At 48.5% G+C, this 23,022-nt stretch overlaps 1 protein-coding gene across 10 annotated transcripts in view; it reads right to left on the bottom strand.

Moving 5' to 3' along the window:
* frmd4a (FERM domain containing 4A) overlaps positions 1-23,022 on the bottom strand; it is a 101,410-nt gene that overhangs the window by 8,431 nt on the left and 69,957 nt on the right. For 7 of the 10 annotated variants that reach the window (XM_049006189.1, XM_049006187.1, XM_049006185.1 and 4 more), the window contains exons 5-19: positions 22,847-22,931; positions 21,168-21,224; positions 19,191-19,213; positions 16,992-17,075; positions 15,196-15,261; positions 14,799-14,856; positions 14,224-14,310; positions 8,746-8,821; positions 7,253-7,395; positions 6,833-6,974; positions 3,457-3,590; positions 3,151-3,273; positions 1,985-2,216; positions 744-800; positions 178-415 (exon numbers count right to left, since the gene is read on the bottom strand). In XM_049006189.1, coding sequence (XP_048862146.1) covers positions 178-415; positions 744-800; positions 1,985-2,216; positions 3,151-3,273; positions 3,457-3,590; positions 6,833-6,974; positions 7,253-7,395; positions 8,746-8,821; positions 14,224-14,310; positions 14,799-14,856; positions 15,196-15,261; positions 16,992-17,075; positions 19,191-19,213; positions 21,168-21,224; positions 22,847-22,931 — 1,605 coding nt within the window. Of the gene's footprint in view, positions 1-177; positions 416-743; positions 801-1,984; positions 2,217-3,150; positions 3,274-3,456; positions 3,591-6,832; positions 6,975-7,252; positions 7,396-8,744; positions 8,822-14,223; positions 14,311-14,798; positions 14,857-15,195; positions 15,262-16,991; positions 17,076-19,190; positions 19,214-21,167; positions 21,225-22,846; positions 22,932-23,022 lie in introns of all 10 variants that reach the window. The other 3 variants (XM_049006186.1, XM_049006192.1, XM_049006183.1) reach the window with 1 other exon arrangement.

Genomic DNA, 23,022 nt, shown 5'->3' with positions numbered 1-23,022 from the left:
TGGAGGGAATGACGTGAGCACCATTCTCAGACCAAACACGTCGCGTTAGATGTAGTGGGAGGAGCAAAAGGACAACAGAATCCCAAGCCCACGCTGCTCGACTAAATCCAAGGCCAATGACGCATCAGTGGTAGCGTCAGCTGACGGCCAGCAGCCCGCCCATTGGCCGGCACCCACCTGGAGTGGCTGTGGGAGGTGCGCTTCTTGACGCGCTCGTAAGGCTCATCCAGCGAGGACTCGCTCCACATCTTGGGCTTGATGGGCGACTTGTCGTAGTCGCTGCGCTGGTAGTGTAGGTGCCGAAGGCCCTCCAGGGACTGTGGGGGTGGGGGTCTGCCGTGTGATGGGGGCCGGGGGGGCAGGCCGCGGTGGGGGGAGGCCGCCGGGGAGAAGGTTGGCGTCACCTGGGGGTCGTCTGAGCAGAGACAGAGAAGGGAGCAGTGATCGGACCCCCTCCTTTAATATCATGGTGCCCATTCATTAACCGATCCTGAAAAGTATGGCCAGGATTCTTGAAATAGTAATAACAGCTGCCTGCGTGTGTTTCGAGACTTTTATTCTGCTGAATTGCTTTTCAAGCAGGGTGGTCCCCAACAACTGTAGGCAGACACTGAGAACACGACTGGATTCGGCATCGGTAGGCTGTTGGGGGGGGCACCCCCCCGAAAGTCAGACCGTGAGCGGAAATGAACCGGCCTAACGGCAGAAAACGCTGATTTTTCGCCAAACGCGGAGCCACGTACCATCGTCGAGGACCAGGGCGTCGGAGAGGGAGCTGTCTTCAGAGCCAATATTTGCTTCTGCAGATGGGGTACAAGGAAGGCGTAAGAAGCCAGCCGTAAGTCAGGTTCGTGAAGCCGACTCGTAAAACAGGAAAATATTCCCCAGGAGAAGCCAACTAGCTAGACTAAATACCCATTGGTCCTCTTTTCAAGGAAGCTTTTAGGCATGCAAACACCTATTACCTTATGATAAATATTTAAAAGTGTGTTCGCGGCACTAACTCCACTGTGTGGTCCACCATTTGTTCTGTGTCGTGTCAAAGTCTGGCTCCCACAATTAAACCCGGCCTCTCATCTGCCCAGGACCTCTGCTATTACACAGGCACGCCGGACATTGCGTTTATTTTCCTAACAATTCACTTGAGTCCCGAATGCCCTTACATTTCTTTATGTTTGCACAGTTTTTTTTTTGCAGGCGAGAAATGACACATTATCCCAAATCTAAAATGAGATTACAGCAGTTATTAATAGAATGGTACGATAACCTTTTAAACCTTTTTTTCCCCTAAATACATCTACTCACGAAAACCTCTTGATAATTGTTTCGGTGGTCTTTGATCTTGCAATGACAGGAAATTGTATTATTGCGCTGCCCTCTCTGTTATTTTTTTAAGCACGGAGAGGTTTCATTTTCCAGCACATGAAACCTGCTATTTAAGGAACCACGTCTGTGTAAATGTCTGTTAACAGAGAAGCTTGAGTAATGGATCCCGTGACAGAGTTTATCTGTATCTTTGTCAGGGACATAATCAACGGTATGTACAGGTTATTCCTGAGGTGTTAAATTTGACAATGGAAGTGAGCCTGACTCAGCCTTGGTATTTTTGGTCCAATGGTTCTCAAAACTCTCCTTGAAGGACCCTTGGCGATTCTACATATCTGCTGTGTTCCATCACCACCAGCTCCCTCATTCCACCAATTATGGGATTGAAAATCAGCTGATTAATTGAGCCGGACTGTAGTGTGGCAGTGGTATAATTATAATAAAAAAAAATCAAAATAGCTGGTCTTTGAAGGGAAATTTGGTTTAGGCTAATAAGACTCAAGGCATTCATCAAGACTTCAATGTTTTACCAGGCTTTGTGGCTATTAGCAGGCAGGTGAGAGGTTAGAATTTTCACTGAGGAGATCAACTCAAGTGTTTAAACCTCATCTTGTCCATATTTGATGATTCTGACCCTTGTGGTAAGCGCTTGACTCACCCTCGATGATGAGCGAGGCCCGCTGAGTGGGCTTCTTGCCAGACCGTACGCGGTACTCGTTGATGCTGTTCTCAATGTCCTGCAGCTTCTTCAGGGCATTGAGGTAGGACGTCTTCCTCTGCTTCTTCTGCTTCTTGCTGGTGACGTGGGGGTCGCTGGCCAGTCGCCGTGCCGCCTCCGTGATCTGCGACTGGATGGCAAACTCCCGCTCCAGTCGCTCCAGTTCCTCTTCCTGCCAGGACCAAGAAATTACAGCTGGTCAGTTCTTGCCCCTTGTCACAAATGGACCACGCTGCCTCATTGCCTGGCACTGCCTAAGCCACGTTGGGCCACAACCCTGACACAGAATTGCTTGCTGTCATCTGCCATATACTGGATTGATTTGGCAAATCCCAGCTGTCAGGCCCTTCAGGCTACATGACAGGATCCTTTGCATTCAACAGGTTCACTTACAAGAGCCAAACTTAGCTATAAAAATGTCCTCTGAATCTTGAAGGTAACCCTTGCTACCCCCTGCTTGTGAAAATCTGCAGTGAAGTCTTGCTGCCGCTATAAGGAGTCCAGGATATGCCATTTATGAAAGGGGGTGGGGGTGGAAGTTTAAGAGAACAGCAATAGTGGTTTCCATGCCGATCGCTGGCTTCCCTCGTGATTGTGGCCTGGATGACTACACTGCCTGTGACCTCAAGTCTAGGGCAGGGGCCCAGAAACACAGTAGGTAGCAAAACCGGCCAGAGCAGCTATTCTTAGACAGGAGCAGACACAGAATCACTGCACCTCCCAGGAAACACGTGTGCTGATGTGTTACGTTAGCGATTCCACGTCGGACTTCAAGCAAACTGCATTCATCAAGCTAAAACTCTGGAGTCGGGCAGAGTCCAGAGTCACTGGGTTTTGTAAATTTGCAAATCGTGCCGATGTTCCAGTATAAACCCCTTTCCTTTGGCCTAGTTTCAAAATGCGCAGCTTCTCTATCACAGCTTCCTACAAACAAAACAAGGATATTTGTAGAAAACAAAACAATGAAGAGAAAAAACGAAGTTTGTCTGGATGATCAATGGGTAGATTGAGGTCAGGGTTGGGTTGGTGATACCAGCAGACCTTACAGTAGACTTCCACAGAGAAGATCCCCCGCCACCCCCACTGTGTCCTATGGCCACTCTCACCTCGCCCTTGGGGACTATCTTCTGCTCGTCCAGCTTGAAGGCCGTGCCGATCTTGCGGCGCACCGTGGGGGGCTGCTCTCCTGGGTCCAGGGGGTACTCTTTGGGAAGCTTCCCTGTCAGCTCCTGGTTCCGGAAAAAGCATGAGAGAGAGAGAAACCTCCCTTCTAGTGGCATTCTTAGGACAAAAATATCACAGTCCGCTAATGGCTTTTTTTTGTGTGTTTCTATATTAAAGAAATGAGCTGGAGAAGTCTGTGACTATGAAAGATGACATGTGTTACCGAAACCTGCAGGTGGCGCTCTTACCGCCTCACGGATGCAGATGCTCTTGAGCTCTTCCAGCCTCTGACGCAGGGTCTCCTCCAGGGCTTCCTGTCTGGCCTTGAGCGCAGCCAGCATGTCCTTCTTGGCCGTCTGGGAGCTGTCAGACTCCTGGGAGCCTGTTCAGGGACGCCACAATTATTTGCCATCCGCTGGGCAGCCAACCCCACGACCTCTAAAGATGGAGATCACTGCGGATGGCACCGGTCATGAGCCGGTACCAGGACGTTTGCCACAGAAAGGACAAGAACGAAATCCATAGGAAAAGCTTTGATGACGAGTGACCTTTCTGCCGATGCTACGTCATGTTTGATGTTGATGCTGAAAGCGGAGGCGGAAACTGTGTCCCCGTCATGTTCGATTGTAAGTTAAAAGGACAAAGTATTGCTCACTCTGGGGAAGGGTGGGGTGGGGGGGGGGGGAGGCCGTCTGTGCCTCTCTCTCCAAGCAGTCAGAGAGTGCGAGCCGCGTCCTGACGGGATACTGCGGTTAGCATCCGGCCTCCTCGATAGCGGGTGCTACACCTGCACCCCCTGACAGGATGTTTACGGGGGTTTCAGAAGTACTTTCTTTCAATAACGTGGATTAGGGACAGGAAGGGGGGTCAGTCACAGGGAGGGGGTAGGGGCACAGACACCTTCCCCGTGTGAATTAACTAAACAGACCCCAGCTAAGTCTGTTCTTCCTCATTTAGTTCTAACACACCCTAAACTAGCAAGCTCACATAATGAAACTTCATTGATGTGGGAGTAGACCCTACTGTAGCTGCTCCTACACAGCAGGCTGCAAATGAGTGGAAGGCAGCAGTGCAGACGCCCCCATCATATGTGGACACTGAGCAAACTGGGTGGCGTGGGGAGTCTATCTGGCCTGGGGTCAGCCGCTTGCAAACGTGGATTTCTCATAACAAAGGTGGAGTAAGCAAAGGGGCCCAATTACTACCATAAACGTCTGATGGGAAAACAACAGGAAAGTTATAACAATGCAGCTTGGAGTGTTTTTTTTCCCTTGTTCGTATTTGTCTGCAATGAACCTGGCAGCATGGCCTACATTGCCTTGTCCCCGATTTCCTTTGTGGGCTCCGGAAAACTAGGTGGAGTTTCTACACAGCTCTTTAGGACTGCTATTGTATACCTTTCGGACTCACCCTGCCATTGTGCCGTTTGAATTACGAATTACCCTTGGCTTTAATGAGGTGAAACTGTAGGGCCAATTCATTGTGCTAATCGCGGGATCGAGGTACCGCAACATTTACCTCAAAGTTTCTCCGTGGCGCAGCAGCTCCACGGAACGTAACGCTCTGAGCGTGTGCAGAAGGGCCTCAGCCTTGATTGGCTGCTGGGAACCATGACCAGGCTGGAAGCCGCAGGGTGATTCATGAATAACTGCCGACCCGCAGACTGGCTGAGCATCATCTTACCAGCTAACCTTTCAAAATAAAAGTAACCCGTCTTTACACCTGATACGATGAATAAACGAGGATAGGGAGAGCCTGGGAGCATATTAGGGAAATTGTTTTCTAAGGCCTTGCACTCATTCATGCAAATCAAGTGTACGAACAGGAAGTATTCTGAGACATATGTAGTATTCCAGGACCGTATAGAAAGTGACGGAATATAGGCGGAAGTCTTACTGACTCAAAACGAGGCTGCAGGTGAAGACAAGATACCATTATCAAATGAAGTTCTGGAGGTGTCGTAGACGATTACTAATGATACGCTCCCTGCCTGTGCTTTCAGGGAACAGATTCTCTCAGCGGAAAGAGGAAGCAGATAAGCTAGGCCTCCCATTGGTTAATAAAGTTGGCCTATAGACCAATAGGGCCCCCCCTGGCTCTCAGGATGTTTGTTCGCTTCCCTGCCCCCAGGCTGGGTAGCCCAACATCCTGTTCCTCAGAGATTTAGAGGATGGGGGCAGGGCACCTCCTCCGGCACAGTCAGTCCGGGGTGTCGGGCCTTCCCAAAGTTCCCTAGAAAGTCTGCCTGCAGGACTGATGCAGGGTCTTTTCACGCGCTTCTTGGGTAACATTTTTACTGCTTCAAATTACGAGGGCAAGAGGCAGGGCCCATGTTCCTGCCCCCAGTTCCCGATTCCCAGGACAAAAACGCGAACTCACTCTCCACCGAAGCAGTGTGCCACGCTGTGGTCTGCTGGAATGTTGGCGCAGGGAAAACCTATGTAAGAAGATTGGATCTGCTGGACAGCGAGAGCCTGTGCCGAGTTACACGGATTGCCACGCCATGCCAGGAAATCAACGACAGCAGAATTCCTGTTAGCACAGTCTTAACGCAGCTCTTACTGGGATCACTGAAAGAACTGAAGATAGTTCAATTTTGAACGAAATCGTGGGAATTACAAATTCAGGGATAATGGTTTAGCGAAACTGCCATCAAAGCTCATGTTTGCACAATGCTGACTCTAATTATTCCCGTTATGGCAAACCTACGTATCCATCAAAGGCTAAGAAAACATGTAAGGGAAGTTTGTAGCTCATCCTCAGCCAAGAACCTCGCACGGTTAGTTTTATAAATATTTAAAGCTCGCAAAAGCTCACAGTCCCTTGTAAGCAGCTTGCTTCACACAGCTTAACCTCATCTATTAACCTTGTCCAGCGAGCTGTTACGCACATCCACACACCAAACATGGCCGACACAACTGTTTACACCCGGGGCTAAAAAGCTTCTAAGCACGTTTGCAAATTTACACATCTAAGCCACTCCAAACAACCCCGGCAGCTGTTTTTGTGCTTCTGGTCAACTCCACAGTAGGAAAACCAAGACAGACTCCCTCTGTGGCAGACAGGATGATCTCAGCAGAAACAATGACCCTAATTAGGAAGCATTTTCAATGTAGACTCTTCACACAAAGAAGTGAAACCCAGAGCTTGCAAAATCAACACTGGGGCTCCAGGTCATTCTGCACATGGTCGCCTTCTTCCATCACTGTGGTCATAATCACAGTGACGGTGTTTGGGATCCCAATGGGAACATTACTTAATGGATATTATCATACGAAAAGACAGTTACTGAAAAGCTTCAAGGCAGCTGCGTTGGCAACGGACACGATATGAAAACAGGCTAAAAACAATGTGAAAATGATACTCTAACTTGAATAACAGTCTCAGCTTTTGCAAACAAGCTGGAGATCTAGAATGTTCTGTAAGCATACTATACATCAGTTTGAATCACTGTAGCCATCTCTTGTACCAAGTCGATTTCCTGTAGTAGGTGGACCATCGTCTGGCCACATTCAAGGGCCGTATATTTAATGTGAGGCCTGATTGGTCCAAACATGGTACTACAGTGAATTCTGATTGGTCCAAGCCCAGAACTGGGGTGAGAGCTGGCTGGCCGATGCTCACCTGAGGACAGAAGGCTCCCGCTGCTACCGCTGATGATCTTGCCCTTGCTGCCCATGTTGGCCAACTTGGAGGTCTTCAGTGTTCCCGTTTCCGTCAAGTCAATTGCTATTTCACTCAGGCTCCTCGCTGCGTGGATTTTAGACTGAAAAATAAAGGCAAATGTTTCCAGTTGAAAGAAGTGGACCTTTGATGGCTTCAAATGTCTTAAGAGAAGATTGAGCCCAACATATTACAGCCCAGACCCCGAGGAGAACCACGTGCCAAAATGCCGCAATGCCCATTAGCAAACCCACAACCCAACGCAAACAGACAACCCTCAGCTGTATCAAACCCCCACAGTGGTACGTTTCTGCTAGACCAGACATTGTTTGCTGTAAAAAAAATTTTATTACAATGTTCTCCACACACGCAAGCACTGACCTTGCTCTGTTTTCTGTCCAGGTAGAACTGGTGCTGGCTAATAGCCATGGCCCAGATGGTTTTGATCAGGGTGGGGCTGGCGTACCAGGTGTGCACCGCGATCCCACTGTGGCCAAACGTCCTTCGGGTCACCGACGCCCTGCAGTTGGGCCGAGCACGATTCCACTTTATATTCACTGAAACAGCGGTACTGATAACAGCCATTTCACTTAATAATGATGTCATAGATTAAATCCATCCGTCCGTTTTCTAAAGTGGCTTATCTCGTACATGGACACCGCAAGCCAAGGAATCAGTCCCGGAAAACTTAGAATATGAGGCGGGTGGCACCAGGATGCCAGTCTACCACAGGAAACACACTCACGCATGCAATCATGGCGCTCTGTGAGTGGTTTAGAGTAACCACATGTTTCTGGACTGTGGGAGGAATCGAGGTACCCAAAGGACCCCCCGTCACGAACTGAGGCAGAACAGCTGGAGGTGTGGAATGGATTCCCTTCGGACTCCATTGTGTGATTCCACACTTTTGAAATCCATTACAAATTTTAAATAGTTACTTCACATCAATGTGCAGCTCCTGTAGAACAAACACCAATTCAGATGCTCTAAAATTAGTAATAGTGGTAATTCCCAACTTCCAGCTGATAAACTAAATCAGCACACTATCTTTGCTAATTTCATCCCACAAAGTTGCCCATTGCCTGCCGTGCAGCGGCCCGGCAGTCAAATGTGACTGACCACAAATCCCCCAGGCTGCTATCTAGCAGACAAGCATCATTCTCATTTCGTTTAACAGCTGGGGTGTATTGCAAGAGCGATCTCCTGGCTCACTGCACTTGGCTGGAAATGATGTTTGTTTCCGCACGCGACGCCGATAGCCATCGGGTTCGGGTGGGGGCCATTTCCAGCAGCAACAATCTGCTGAGAAACTGTCACTTTTGATCGTTTTTTTTTGGATGGAACTCGTTTTTTTTTGCGGGGGGGGGGGGGGGGGGGGGCAGAACTAGTCTCTGTGAAGCCCATTCGAGTGAGATCGGACTGGGGGGGGGTGACCCCCATACAAAGTAACTCCAAAACGTGCTTTCTCTGGATGACAGGGATCTGCTCTGCATTGCTGCCTGGGGGGTTACGAGGGGGGGGGGGGGTTGGGGGCATTCAGTCAAATGTATGAGATGTACGAGTGCCGATGCTCTCGGCACAGGGAGAGGATCACATCACATGAGACGTGTTAAAACAGCGCGGCGATGCTGGAACCTCGAGTCAGACCCATCACATCTACAGAGCTTCAGAAGCAGCACTATCACAATAATAACTCAGAACTTTACACACGGAGTATTTTCAGCACAATTGTTTACAAGAACCTGCCAGAACATAGAAGTACAAAAAGAGAAAAATACTACTAGGCAGCCGGTTGTTCCTTCCCAGCTGCGTGAGACGGATAAAGTTAACATCGGAAGTTTAACCACGGCCGGGAGATGTTATATGGAGTTACCTGCGAGGGTCATGGACTTCCACGGAAAACTTCTTCTCTCTGAAGTAGAGGTTCTCCAGCTGCCTCCATTGGAAGACCTGGGGTGTGGGAGAGAGAAAGGCCCGCGTCACTCTGCCCCCTCGCCACGTCTGTCCCGCGTTACATCTCGAGCGGCGCGCAACACCAAACCCCTGGAGCTGATCATATCTAGGCTCCGCGACTCTCTGCTCCGTCCAGAACTTCTCCGCTCCTAGGGGGTGGAGTTTCTTTTCTGGTGAGCGGTTTTTCACCCCCCCAGCCCTGTTTGGCTAAAACGACACAGCCAACCCACCCATTTGCCCCCCTCCTTGTGGGAGTAAAATCTGTCAGGGATTGCGTGGACTGGAGAGCAGGCAACAGTCTCAGCCCTGGGAATGTGAAATCACAGAACAGAGACACTTCCTCCATTTGGGGGGGGGGGGGGGGGGACTGCCTGACCCCTCCCACCTCCCAGTGGGACCATGCTTCCTGCAACAGCAGGCTCTGGCATTTCACTCTGGCTCAGGGGGGGCGGGGTCACAGCATAGTGGGGGTGGAGACAGAGTGCCCCAGAAAGCTCGGCCCCATGGAGAAGTTCAGCCCCACGGAGAAGAAGCTCTCTGTGTTTTGTTTAGCTTTTTTCAAAGACCCTCTTCAGTGAAAGAAAAGAGCAAACTTCCACTGGGAAGCACTTTCCACTGGGGAGCTCCTGTAGGAAGAAAAGCCCCTGGAGACAAAATGCACTTGCGGTGACTAAACTCGGAAGTCCTACTCACTGGTTTCCACGACTAAACAATTTACGACGTCGACAAGCCTAACGGGTGACAGACATGCAGGCGGAAGGAAATGCCCGGTTCTTGAAGGGTCAGCCTTTCTGTCAACATTGAGCCACTGCAGACTGAATCTAAATTACAAATTTATCCCTCAAGTTACAGCCTAACTAAAAAAATGTGGGGGTTATAAAACACAAAACTAATGAACAGCTTTGTAAACTAAAACCATGCCGTTTTTCAGGAGAACTAGTTAACTCCTATTATCCTATTGAATGAAATCGATTTGTGTAAAACACCCGGCTGGACGGGACCCAAAACCAGAACTTCAGCACAAAGAGGCGGCCTTTCAGGGCTCGGCGTTTGCTGTGAATGAAGGGAGTTATTTCAGGGCCAGGGGCCTGTTTGTTAGGACCAAGAACAACAGTGTTTGACAGGAGGTTGGAGTTGGGGCAGTAGTGGGGGTGCACTTGGCTCAGGGACCCCAGACACAATCCTGGCTCCAGCGTGAGGCCAATCCATGAAGACACTAACCCCCCCCCCCCCTCCCAGGTGCCCCCCCTTCCCCACCAAAAATTCATTTTTCATCTCAGCTTCCTGGGGCAACTCCAAGCTGCAGCAGACCCCCACCTCACATTTATCTTCGGTTTGACACTCGAGGTGTCTTCTGTCCCTTGTTACCATGGCAACGGCACAACCAAAAAAATACGGTGCTAGGGAGCCATTATAAGCAGAGGTTAAAGTTGAAATTTGGCTGACAGCCACTAGGGGGAGGGGGGGGGGTCCACATACAAACTGGGTAGATGCTATCCTTTCCCTCCCCTGGAATGCAAATGGCTCTGAACATTGCTAGAATGTTCTCTGCGCACTTGAGCCACCCAACACGCCACAATCAGCTCTACCTGCCTTCACGCCCAATTGGACCGGCGACTTTTCTGTAAAACGCTTTCAGCCAGCTTCATAATTCCGATTAATCCCGTAACTGCCGATTAATCCTGACTGCACCTGAGAGGAGCGCAGTCACCTGAACAGCATCCAATAAAGATCCTTCTCTTGGAGCAAGGCAATTTCCTCCTACGTCTGCATCCGGCTGGAATGCATCTTGGTCATTTTCTGATGTTTTAATAATGAGGGTTGCAGCTCGTATTGTATCTTTAAGACCAAATCGCCTCGCAGGATGGGCACTGGCGGTACTGCAATCCTTCTAGCCCTCTGGGTACAAAAAAAGGTGCTGAAAACCTCCCAAATCTGGAAGGAGGAGATGCGGTCAAGAACAAATGAACTGCCAGGTATTAATAGACTATCTGGTCGTGTACCATTCTCCTTGTCTTCATGCAGTTCTTTAGTCAACCTCCCCCCACCACCCTTGGGGGTCATGGCCTCCCCATTAGCTCCTCCTAAAAGTGATTCCTGCCAAGCGCCTGGCTGCCCTTTGGAATATGTGGCCCCCTGCTTCCCTCACAATGGTATATCCCAGGGCGATTTTAGCCGGATGCACTCCCCTCACAGGGAGGGGGGCGACCCACTAATATTTCCAGCATGTCACCATGCCTCGGTCCAAGCCCCATAATCTCGCTCATGGTTCCCCCAGGTTTCCTGACCGCTCGAAGGGGAGGTGGGGGCCAGGAGGCTGAGACCTGAATTCATTAGGCCCACCTCCCTCCAGTTTCCCACGACCGCCTCCACCTCTGAGAGGCACCCATAAAAACAAACAAACCTCACGTTTCTTAAAATTCACGCCGTCTTTAATCATACCGCATACTTCTATGGCAGCACAAGGCTGTTCCTACAACTTGTGGGATACTTTGAACTCAACGTTAACCTAAGGAGTCAATCATTTGGGTTAATGATCACATCGGTGACAGTGCTGTCAAATTATGTAGAGCATGTCCCCAAAATCTCCTGAGAGGACCCCAGCCCCCACCTATGCAGCTGCTGCTAAGAGTGAGTGAAGGATAGATTTCTTCTTGAGGGAATTTCGAAGGGTACAAAAAGGCCGATTTTGGCGTCATCTTAGCCCAAACGCGAAGGCCCCGAAATTGAGCAGGCTGACGCAGAGACTGATGACAGGTGGCTGAGATAACATGTAACGTGACTGCTGCAGTTCCATCAGGCGTATTGAAGTTTGCATCCCAGGAGTTGCACGGTTCCTCCCGCCAATGCAACATGCGGATGTCTACCCTGACAAGTCATCTGTCTGTATTGGTATTGCCTACATCTTCGGGGCGAGGAACCCAAAATGAAGAGTTCCAGTCCTGTGCACTCTCCCGTGGATGCTATCTCGGGGATGCTCTCCTTATGACGTCTTGAAAATTTGGCAGAGGCTCTTCCTTTAGCAGCTGCTGGGGAACAGCAGTTACCACGGTAATAAATATCTGAGAATTCCCAAGATGCAGTTTCCCTGCTTCACTTACCACCAAGTCGAGCTGAATGACTGGATCAAAGGAGAGTGACGCAAAAGGTCCGCAAATGCAGCCCCTTGCTCAGATTTTACAACAGCATCTGAGAATCTATGCCCAAACACACTTGGTAGTTTTGGCACTGCCCAAGACATAACCAAGCTACTATTTTGTCTCCTTTTTAGGTGGTAGGACTACCTTTAACTAGTCTTAAACAGCTCAGAGATGAACTGTGGACTGTTGGTCATGGCACTAAGGTGAAGGTGCTGTGAAAGATGCTGTGAAAGAAGAAAGACTGATTCTCCTTTCAAATGAAATAGGATGAATAGCATGTTCCCATGGACTCTGCGGGAACAAAGCAGGCAGGTTTTATTGTCTCCCAGAACAAGAATCCAAATGCAAAGATTCATCCTCAAGCTGAGACTCAGCAGCAGTGTTAGTGAGGTTCCCGAGAGGGTCAGGGAAGCCCAGGGCTTGAAGGCGGCCCTCGTTACCTCTATCACTCCCTACCCTGGAATGTCATACTTTCAGGACCTGATAACTTGTAGTCTCCTTCGTGCTAATTTACGACGTCCTCTGGAGTCAGCAGCACTATGAAAATGGTCCCTGTTTTTCCATTTGATTTTCGCAGCTGCTGGTCACTGGGCCCCAGAGTCTGACTGGCTGTGGTTCAGAGTCCGCTCTGCTTCTCTGAGCCCTACATCCGTTCCACGACATCGGCATCTTACCTCCCCATGAGCATAATCCCCAGAGCAGTTCTATTACGTGGGATTGTATAATTTTGCAACTGAGACCACATCTGAATTACTCCAACTGTTCTCTTTTCTTGCTTTGATTTGATTTTGCTTTGAACTCTATTTACTGAACAGCCTTCAGACCTCTCAAGCATATTTTCTGCCTCACATTCTCTTGATAAATACAGTCTGGGGGTGAGGCCAATGAGTGGGTTTGAGAGCAATGGTAGAGCAGATCTCTGAAGCCCTTCCAGTAGAAACTGTTCCTCACTGACCACCTTCCCGCATAATCTGGACGACAACGAAACCAGGGCAAGTTGGGTTGGTCAAGAGTGTGTGGAGGTGGGAGTCGGTTCCATTACCCCCTGGCCCCTTATTTATGACTGGCCAAACCACTGATGGCACAGACAGACATGACGCTGTGCTCTCCTGAACGTCCAGGACGCATAAAGAACCAAAAAAGGCCCCAAAAACCTAAAGAATGCATGACCTGTCCGTCAACAGCTGAAGAGCAGCTGAACCTTGCTTCTGTGTGTCTCGGGGCAGGTTAGCAAGCAACATGTTAAACGAAACGAAACGTTTCCATCATCTTTCTATCAATGCCCTGACTACTTTAGCCATCTGTTGGAGTAGGGGAGGGACATCCAAAGGTCATCACGGTGACCTGCATCCCTTGGGTCCATGTAACAGAAGCCCAAAGAGCTGGTACAGCTCTACTGACAAAAAAAATGCAGATCTTAAGTCCCATAAGGTTTCGTGTCCTACAAGGAAGCCACGATCTGCTACAAACCACACCGCAAAAATACTTATGGCTACCGAGTTTCAGAAACATCTGCTGGAGTCTGCCTAAAATGAAAACAAGTGCGCTGAAAGGACATGGGACCAGGCAGAAACCATCCTTCGACCTCATCGGCGGGTTTCTAGGAAGCGAGTCTGTTTCGGTGTCCCCCTGCTTCTTGTTTTTCCTCAGAACCGTGGTTTGCAACCACGGGGTTCGTGGCAATGGCACAAAGTGACCTCTCACCCTTAAGACTTTCTGTAAACAAAATGCTGGGCTTGAGGGTGAAACCGTTGCTCTGAATAAACACGGCGGTCTGCCATCACCGAAGAGAGAACAAGGCAGCTTTGGTGACAAGGCATCGCCACAGGAGGGCGGGGTCCCCGAACCAGATGGAGGGGGGGGTCCTTACCAGGGGGAAATGGAGGTCTGACTCCCAGAATCGCATGGCAGAAAGGCTTGAAAACCATCCAACTGAAACCGACAACTGGCACGGAAAAGCACAGCTGATGAACAAGATGCAGGATGCAGGCTACATTGCTACAGGAATGCGAAGCTGCATGGCTGGATCGCTGACTGAATTTCCTGTTAGCCGTTAGCCATTAGCAATCTGGAAATCAAAGGCGTGCGTGATATCCATCAGACAGCGGGACCCCAAAAAGCGAATGATACAAAATGCGTCGTTTGTTATTATGATCCACTAATGCGTCGTGTACTGAACACTGAAAACCTGTGAACTGAATACCGTTGTCGTGGACGGTGTGAACGAGCAACTCGGCCAGACAGACGGGGTATGCTCACCTTTCTCGGTTTCACCTTGTCCTGGTAGTCGTACTGGAAGATCCCTTTGTAGCTCAGCCCCAGCCACCATGGGATTCCCTGCTTGTCCTGTCACACCAGTGAGCAGATTCAGGCATTAGAGAAGGAGGAGCCCACTTGGGTCACACTATCCTGCCCCCACAGGTGTTAGTGCAAATGGGCCTCAAAGAGCTTTAAAACCAGGTCATACTGCCAGTTTACTCCCTGCCATGAATGTTGTCTCCCTGGAGAGCAGGGTCACTCAGAACCTCTTACAGACCATGCATCCCCGTCCATGTTAACTGCTCTTTTCCGAGGTCCTTCTACTAAGCGATGGCAGAGGATGCGGCTCTCCCTTACTTCCCACGTCTTTCACAGCTGGATTTCATTTCAACATACAAGAGGGACTTTTACAGTCTTACTAGAATGATTTCGATGCATTTTATGTAGCTGGCTTATGGCCTATTCTATAATCTTTAACTAACTAATGCCACTGAAATCTTAACGGTGCGGTTAATATTGCAGCTTAACGTAATAACCTCCCCGGCCCATAAGACAGAAACCTCACACAGCCCTACCTTCACGGCATAGTAATGGACTCCATAGGTGGGGAGAGATTCCACTATGCTCATGTAACTGTAAATGAGAAGAAGGGGAGGGGGACATGTGACTTCCATGACAGTCCATTTGGATCGGAACAACAAAGTCTAAAGTCCGGTTACATGGTGCGATTAAGAAATGAAGACAGCAGCTATGAAAGTAGCTCAGCCTCCTATTCACACACAACCTGGTTTGAACTCGTGCAGACACACACACACACATGTGCAACTGATACCCTGTGACAGCTCAGAGGTCATCATGGAACGACACAGAAGATGGATGCAAACTGCCAATCCTGACCTCCTGTCCCAAAAGCACCTTGATTCGGAAGAAAGTGATGCGTGAAGGTGAGTTTTCTCTATAGGCTGTACTCACTTGACGATTGCTTGTCCTCTGGACTGACCGCTGAGCTTCTTGTAGTGCTCGATTACCCGGTCCTCACTGACAGACACACAAACACACACAGATCACCTTCTGGATATCACAGTAACCTGGATGTTTCCCATCCTCTGACATAGGTCACTCATATTACAGTCCAAAGACCCTTTATTTGTGGACCAGCATGATATACCAAGATCTCTGTAAGAAGGTCCCAATACAGACATTTCCCAGATTACGATGGTCTATGCTACAATATCTCAACTTTACGATGGGTATTCCAATTCCATTCTGTTTTTCACTTTCAGTACATTATTCAATAAATTACAAGAGATATTATAAAACAGGCTTTGTGTTTATGATTTTGCCCAACTGTAGGCTAATGTAAGTGTTCTAAGCATGTTTAAGGCTAGGCTATGACATTTGATATGTTAGGTGTACTGTATTAAAATGCATTTTCGCCTTACGATAGGTTATTTCCGATAGGTTTATTGGAACGTAACCCCATTGTAGCCCGGGGGGGATCTGTACTCATTTGAAGTAAGACATCAAATTTCTGTGTACGTAAATACGGGTGTTTCCCTCAAATCGATTAAGAGCATTTAATTCAGCAGAGCTGGTAAACAGACTGGTCCATTCATTTTCAAATGGTGACACAGTAACCCCTTATCACAAGTGAAGAAAGTTCAATTATACAGCGTTGGCTCTCGAATTCCTGAAGACTTGCTGCTTTGAAACGGGATTTTTAGTGTGCAAAGAGCAGGGCTGTGATTTATGAACTTGCACCCCCAAAGAAGACCATACTCAGCATAAAAGCAAAATTTGAGAAGAGACTCCACGGTGGGCCATTTCACTTACTGAGTGGGGTTTTGGCAGGGTGGGGGGTGGGAGAGGACGTCTGCAGCTGCCATGCTGCAGAGTCGCCCTGTCTGACAGCTGTGCTGTATCCCAGCACACTGGCCAACACCTGCTGTGGACTGGCCATGTCTGCCTGAGCCAAGCCCACTGAATGCCTGCCCACGCCTTCACGAGCCACACCCACTCCACTCATGCCTGGGCCACGCCCACTGCACACCTGCCAGTGCCACGCCCACTCCACTCATGCCCGGGCCACGCCCACTCCACGCCTGCCCTGCCGGAACCCTGCCCACTCTGGGTACGCATATGAACACTGCTATCTCAGAACTGGCTGGGACAGGCAGCAGAAAGTAATATGGAGGAAGTGAAAGGTTATATAACAGCACTCCCTAACGTAGAATTCATCATATTTGAGAGGATCCACCTTGGATTAGCATAACTGATGTTTCACCACGAGTAACTCGATACTTTTGGTCACTATTCCCATTTTGCAAATCCTCTCCCCTCTGCTGGGCTACTTTTCTTGGGCATTGTCAAAGAAAACAACCCGTAACAGTGAGACTTGTGCAATTCGTATGACAACATGTTGGACATATTCAAGATCAAACGCAGCTCCTGGAACTGAAATAGAACCTTACAGGATTCCTGAATTCCACTGTCAGATTACAAAAAGATCCACATTCATTTACAATTTATCTCAACTGCACGATGCCTATATCTGAGTCCTCAAGACTGATTTTAATCTCAGTCATATAAATTTAAGGTATCCACTGAAAATGAAGTCAGGACTGTCTACTTAAAGCTTACCCTGAAACAGATTGATTTTATCACCATTGTTTTGGATTTTCAACATAAATATAGACTGTGCTTATAGCTTCTTTGAGGGCCTCCTGACGGTATGAGGCCTGTCACCTTCTCCAAGGGCTGCCACTCACCAGTAGGCCAGCGATGGGTGCTCCTTCAGGGCTTGGGTAGGCAAAGCCGGCAGCTTCTTCAAATCAGCCCGGGTGACGTCATCGCTGATGATGTAAAGCGAGAGGAGGCAGAACACGGTAAGAACAGAAATGCGGCCCCCAACAGGGACAGGGTAATGACTAACACGACCCGACAACATCTAGAGTTACTAAATATGGTTCGTCGCGATGAAATGCGAAGGATGGAATTTCAGTGTTGGGAAGATGTGTGGGGGAGGAGGGAGTGCATGGCAGAATGCAGCTGTTTGATTAGCGTAGCGCTGGGTACATTTAATCTGATCTGAAATGTAGGTCTGGGCCAATGTTGGTCAAATGGTTTAGAGGTTGCATCATGTTTTTCATTGCTGGGAGTTCCGCTTTGCTTGTATGAAGGACAAATATATCACAATGAAGGTACCAAATGAAGACAGACCATTCCCATTGGGGAGGGGGGAGAGTTTGAAAAGCTTGAATCAAATTTCAGATAACAGAATCCCTCCCCCACGCCTAACCCCAGCATATGGCCTGGCTGCCTGCTCCCACGTGTCTTGTGGAGATGGCTACCCTTTGGACTTCGGGGTTGTGTCAGTCTTGACAAGGTGATCTATAACTGGACCCCTAACCTGCCTTGTTTTCCAGGCCGTTTGTGTGGGTGACTAGATCCACTTGGTGCTTATTCTTCTTATTTTGGAAAGTCGCAACCATATTACAGGTTAAAAACACAGAAACGAGACTGTGGTGGAAGTAGGATAATTATATTACTACCGCAAGCCCTGTTACTTAGAGGCTGGCCGGCACAGTAGGTCTGCAAAGACTATTATTGTCTCTCAGCACAGAGAACCTGAATGCAGTGCCTCTGAAATTCTGCCTGAATATCTCATTCTCTGCCTAGGTTTGCGCTTCCACCGGCAACCGATTAGATATATAGATAGATGGATGGATGGATGGATAGAGAGATAGAGGCCCAAGTCATCCGATGTTCCATTTTGTCAACATGCCACAGGGTGGGAAGAAATGCAATTTTTGCTTCTGGTTTCCTAAACATCTTGTACTCTGTAGGAACGCGGCTCAGAAACGTTATCATAAGTTGCAGGCTAATATGCTTGTTTTCCAGAGGGACAATCTGAGGAAGGTAAACAAGCAGAGTTGCTTCATTAATCGGTTTTCTAATCTAAGGATCAGACAAACAATTATACTGTGCGCATCCCCAGCCTTTCGTCTGCCCTTTTATTCCCCCCCCCCCCGGCTCGCTCAGACAGACAAACCAGCGCCCCCTGCAGCCTTTGGAAGGATGTGCGGAGAAATGCAAAAACAATGTCTCCTGGAAATGGAAAATATGTCAGAAACCAGTGGGATAAGGAGACGAAGAGGGTGGGAAACAGCCTCTCAAAAGTCACTTTGTATGGCGGGAGCAGAATGACACTCCTGCCTGATGCCTGTTGTGCCCCCTTCCTTCCCTTACGCCATTGTTCCTGGGTACAATGCGCAGTCTGTTCCTCGGGCGCCCGGCCCACCCTTCAACCCGAACGGATTTCACACCGGCTGAAAAGCACCGTAGGACTGAGCCCTGGCTCCATGGGTGGAGAGGGGGTGGCGTGTATGTGTGGGTGGGTGACAGGTGGAGAGCAATAGCTGCTGAGGCTGTGGGGGCTGCGGGGGGGGGGCATGACCCATCTTTGCACTTGTGACTCGTTCCTTGAAAGGATGAAAGGAGGTAGGTTTGCTCATGCCAGGAAGCACATACAGTCGCAGTGCAGGCTGGCGAGGAGGAGGGCAGCTACGGCCGATTCACTTCCGATCCCCGTAAAGTACAAATCTATTGCAGTACTTTTTTGCTTTTCCCCTTTAACAAATATCTTTTGTCATTTGCTTTCTCTTAATGCCATTAAATGTCTTCATTAATAACTTTGCGTCACGTCGGTAATGTCAAACAGTGAGAATAAATTGTTTTGCAAACACAAGCAAAACCGAAGTACTTCTTGCAAAGTTGTTGCCGCGCTGTTGCCGAGCGACCACCGCTTCGGTGAGAACTCCTAGTGCCACTGCATGTGTCATGAAAGCTGAAGATGCTCATTTAACAAAAAGCGGACTAGGAGGGCCCTCGCTCCAACCACAGCTGGTCACTCTAGACCATTTACCAAAGCCCAGTACATGAAAAGTTCTGCTCAAGTGTGTCCTTACCTTGAGAAGTCGCCTTTTGCTTCCTGTTTGAGGAGAGAGAGACAGAGGATGAGTAAAGTGTCAGAAAACACATTCATGTGCAGGACTGTGCAAATGTCAGAGGCAGTCGAAGAAAATGGGCCGTAAATTATTTTCATGTGGGTGTAACAGCATGACGCCTGTCAAAGTGCGTCAGCACAGCCATGTCTAAACCTGTCCCAAAGTCACCCCAGTATTTGCCTCAGCTATCTAACACCCCCATGTACTTTTTGACTCGACCACTCGCGCCCCTCCTGTAGCTAATCAATGTCTCATTGACTTTTTAACTAATTAAATTAATTGCTTGATTGAGCCAGCGGTGAAATTTAACAAATACAGGGAATGGCTGAGGTGACCCTGAGGAGAGGTTTGGGAACCGAATCGGCGCTCATCTAGCCCTCGGACAAGATATCAGTAACTTTTTTGGGGAATGGAAGAAATTCCTTTTTATTATTTAATTGTGTTAAACATGGGTCAATTTCCATATGTTGGAATGTTAAAGCACTGTTTTTTGTTCTGAGCACATATACACTTATCACCCTTAAAACGTATCCTTTTCACTGTAAATCTACGTACGGCTCCTGCTTCCTGTGTGAGAGGGGTTGGGTGAATTAATTGAGTTGGGGGGGGGGTCCTTGTGCTCATTCAGGCCTGTGCTGAGGATGCTGGGAAATGTGATCGCTTCACCGTCAGAGAAAATCCCCTGAAGGTCATTTTACCAGGGACACCTGATATTTTTTCACCCGCAGGCTCTCTCGCTGGGCCAACAATGCTGTTTTTTAATAACCTGTTGGGCTTTAATTCAGTCCCCCCCCCCCCCCCAACCATGCACTCCTTGGTGCAGGAACGTAACACCTTTCAGCTCCAGGGCTCATCTGAAGGAACCCCAAGACAGAGCACTTCCGACAAGAAGATTAAATCGTTCCATGTACGAGGAGCCGGTATCCTGCCTTGATTTCTTATTCATGTGCTAGTCTGGAGTTTGGAAGGAGGTTATGAATAATTTACTGCCGCCGCTTTAGTCCTGGATCTTTGGGGCTGGGATGGGGGGGGGGGGTTATGAAATCCACTAAGAGTTTGTTGAGGAGCAACGTTTTTGTTTTGAATAAATGCGGGGGCGTCCTGAGGTCACCGCTGACATAATATTGAGCACAAAATAGACAAACCTTCAGCAGCAGAAATAGTTTAACCATGAAACTCCCGACCATTTTCGCGGTAAACTCTCACCGAAAGCACGGCCAAACACTGACAAAAAAGAAAACCTCATTTCCTGAATCTACAGACTTCCTCTCATGACCAGCTATCGCTTGCTAATGTTGAAAAAAGGGCCAAACTTAGCCATAATATTGCTGTAAATTACAATGAGTCACAGGTTAGATCAAATATGCGGCCGGCCGGACTGCTTTAATCAAAATCCATGTGCGTGCGAGAGTTTAAGGGAAACAGAACAGCTTCTGCGACGCAGTGATTCCTGAGAGCTTTTGCCAAAACTTAATAGTTTCGGTGACTTGAACAAGGAGGCAGTAAAGACTATGTGTTCAAAGGAAAGCAGTAAAATAAATAAGACACTCCTACACACAGCACGGGAAACAGAATTTCACTTATCCATTGATCAGGAAGGTGTCTGTAGCTAGGAGTGGTCAGAACTGACTGGTCAGAAATGACATCATTAAAGAGGTGGCCTGCTAAGCATACTGAATTGACATACAGAGTACAGTCAAGGATGGGCCAATATCTTTCTCAGTTGCATACTTCAGTCTATGAATGTCTGCGTGAGAGTTTATGTGCGAATCCAATTTATATACATGAGTAATGCGGATCAGACTGCTACACAGTGGCCAACCCCTTAAGTCCTGGGCAAATTACTCAAGTAAAAAGAAGTATAGCCCGGTATAGCAAGCAGACCCAATGTGGCTTTGGCAAGAGCGAGTCCTTCAGACAGCAGCCTGGGAATCTCACCTGCAGGATGTAGGAGGCCAGTTCGAACACCACCTCACTGTCCACTTCGATGAGCTCCTGAAAGGCAGAGAGAGGCCGGCTTTGTCACGTAGGGCTTTCTGTACCAGGATAACGAGGCCCAGAAGACCACGGGGCCTCTGCTGACCTTGCTGGAGTATCACTAATCAGCACGCTCTTAGGACACCAGAATCATTTCATCACAAAACATCCCATTAAAAGGAATTTCTATCAGTGCGACAGAGATATGAAAAATATTGAATTAAACTTTCATATAAACAAGCGTCAACACTTAACAGAGGGATGCAGACGGAACAGGCAACAATAACAGTAATTGGTTATAACAATAACCAATATTTCTCTAAAAGAAAAAAAGGTGTTGATTCTGGCCAATCAGAGCAAGGGGCGGAGCCTGGAAGACCAGACCACTGCATGGCGACACCTCCCTCTCTGCACTGTAGCTCCCCTTTTAAGTTTCACGGCCTGAGTGATGGCAGACAAAGAGGACTCTGTCTTTGTATGCCAACCGCTCAGATTTAATTAGAATCTCTGAGAAAGATCTCTTCTTCTAATGAGGGAAGCTGCCTTGATCTTGACAGTTAACAGAGGTCGAAGCTCTTTTTGACAGAAGGGGCTGAACGCACCATCAGTTCGGTCTGGAAGGACGGGGGCAGACTGTCTGTGTGTCTCGTCGTCTGCTTGGCGAGGAAACTTTAAAGCGGTGATTCTCGGCCCAGTCATTGGGGACCCTCTCCCCCAGCTCCCTACCTGACAGTTATCGGGAGCAGGGATGGAGCAAAAACAGGGGCCGTCTGCGGGTCTCCGAGGACTGGATTGGGAAATACCGCTTTAAAGGATATGGGGCAAAGCCTCATAGCGGGGGGGGCATGGAGAAGAAGGGGTTTTGTTTATGTATCTTCTGGTCAGGATCTTGGTGGTCTTGCACCGGTCCATAATAGATGGGAGTGACAAGACAAAGCAGCTGGGGAAAGAGGGGAATCGAGGAGGAGGGGGGGGTCCTGGACGACCTGACCTGGATTCTACACTAACAGCTTATGCATCTTTACCCTTACAAAGGGTGTTTTATCAACGACTACCCAAGCAGAGTCCTGTGCGGCGAGGAGCCGACGCTCTCAGATGCTGTTTAAAATCAAGTCACGCGAAGCTCCACACTTAAGCAGTCACTTCCGAAACTGCCGATCTGCGAACCTTTCTCTGTCATTCAACGCTAGACTTGCAGAGGACGACCTCGATAAATCAGTGAGTCTATAGTGCTCATCCAATCAGCAATGGAGCTTCTGAATAACAGAGTGAAGCAGAAGGCAGTTGTCTTCTGGATCCACCAATAGATGCCCACAGTGAACAGATTCATATGCAGATTTAGATGCTTGGTTATCTTTGCGATGCAACGACGACAGTTTCACATTCACAAAAAAAAACACTGAAGAAACGTATAGGATCCTAATTCATGAGACGGGCAGCATTACAGACTGTGACAGAGCCTCAGCTGTCAATAATAGCGTGAACTGTACTGCCACGTTATCACTGATTTCTGACTCGATCCGCCCCCTGTTGGCAGACAGCTGACATTGCAACTGCCTTGATCTTGTGTCACAAATATAGTCTCATAAATCCAAATAGCGATGAGAGCAACAAGCACAGTAAAAAAAGAGGCATCTTACCTTGTAGATACAAGATTTAGCATTGAGGAAAAAGAGCTGAATGGTGGCATTGTCCTTCAGGTAGGATATGCTCTCGATGTAGAACCTGGAAAACAGCCATTTCAAACATGAAATGAATCACCGTGGGGCAATCACAACGTGACAATGTGCCTGGCCGATTTTTCAAGGAGTTCAAA

Source organism: Brienomyrus brachyistius, chromosome 1 (assembly GCF_023856365.1).
Source record: "Brienomyrus brachyistius isolate T26 chromosome 1, BBRACH_0.4, whole genome shotgun sequence".
Lineage (NCBI taxonomy): Eukaryota > Metazoa > Chordata > Actinopteri > Osteoglossiformes > Mormyridae > Brienomyrus > Brienomyrus brachyistius.
Note: the sequence above shows the minus strand (reverse complement) of the source record. Positions and strands in the feature narration are given on the sequence as shown.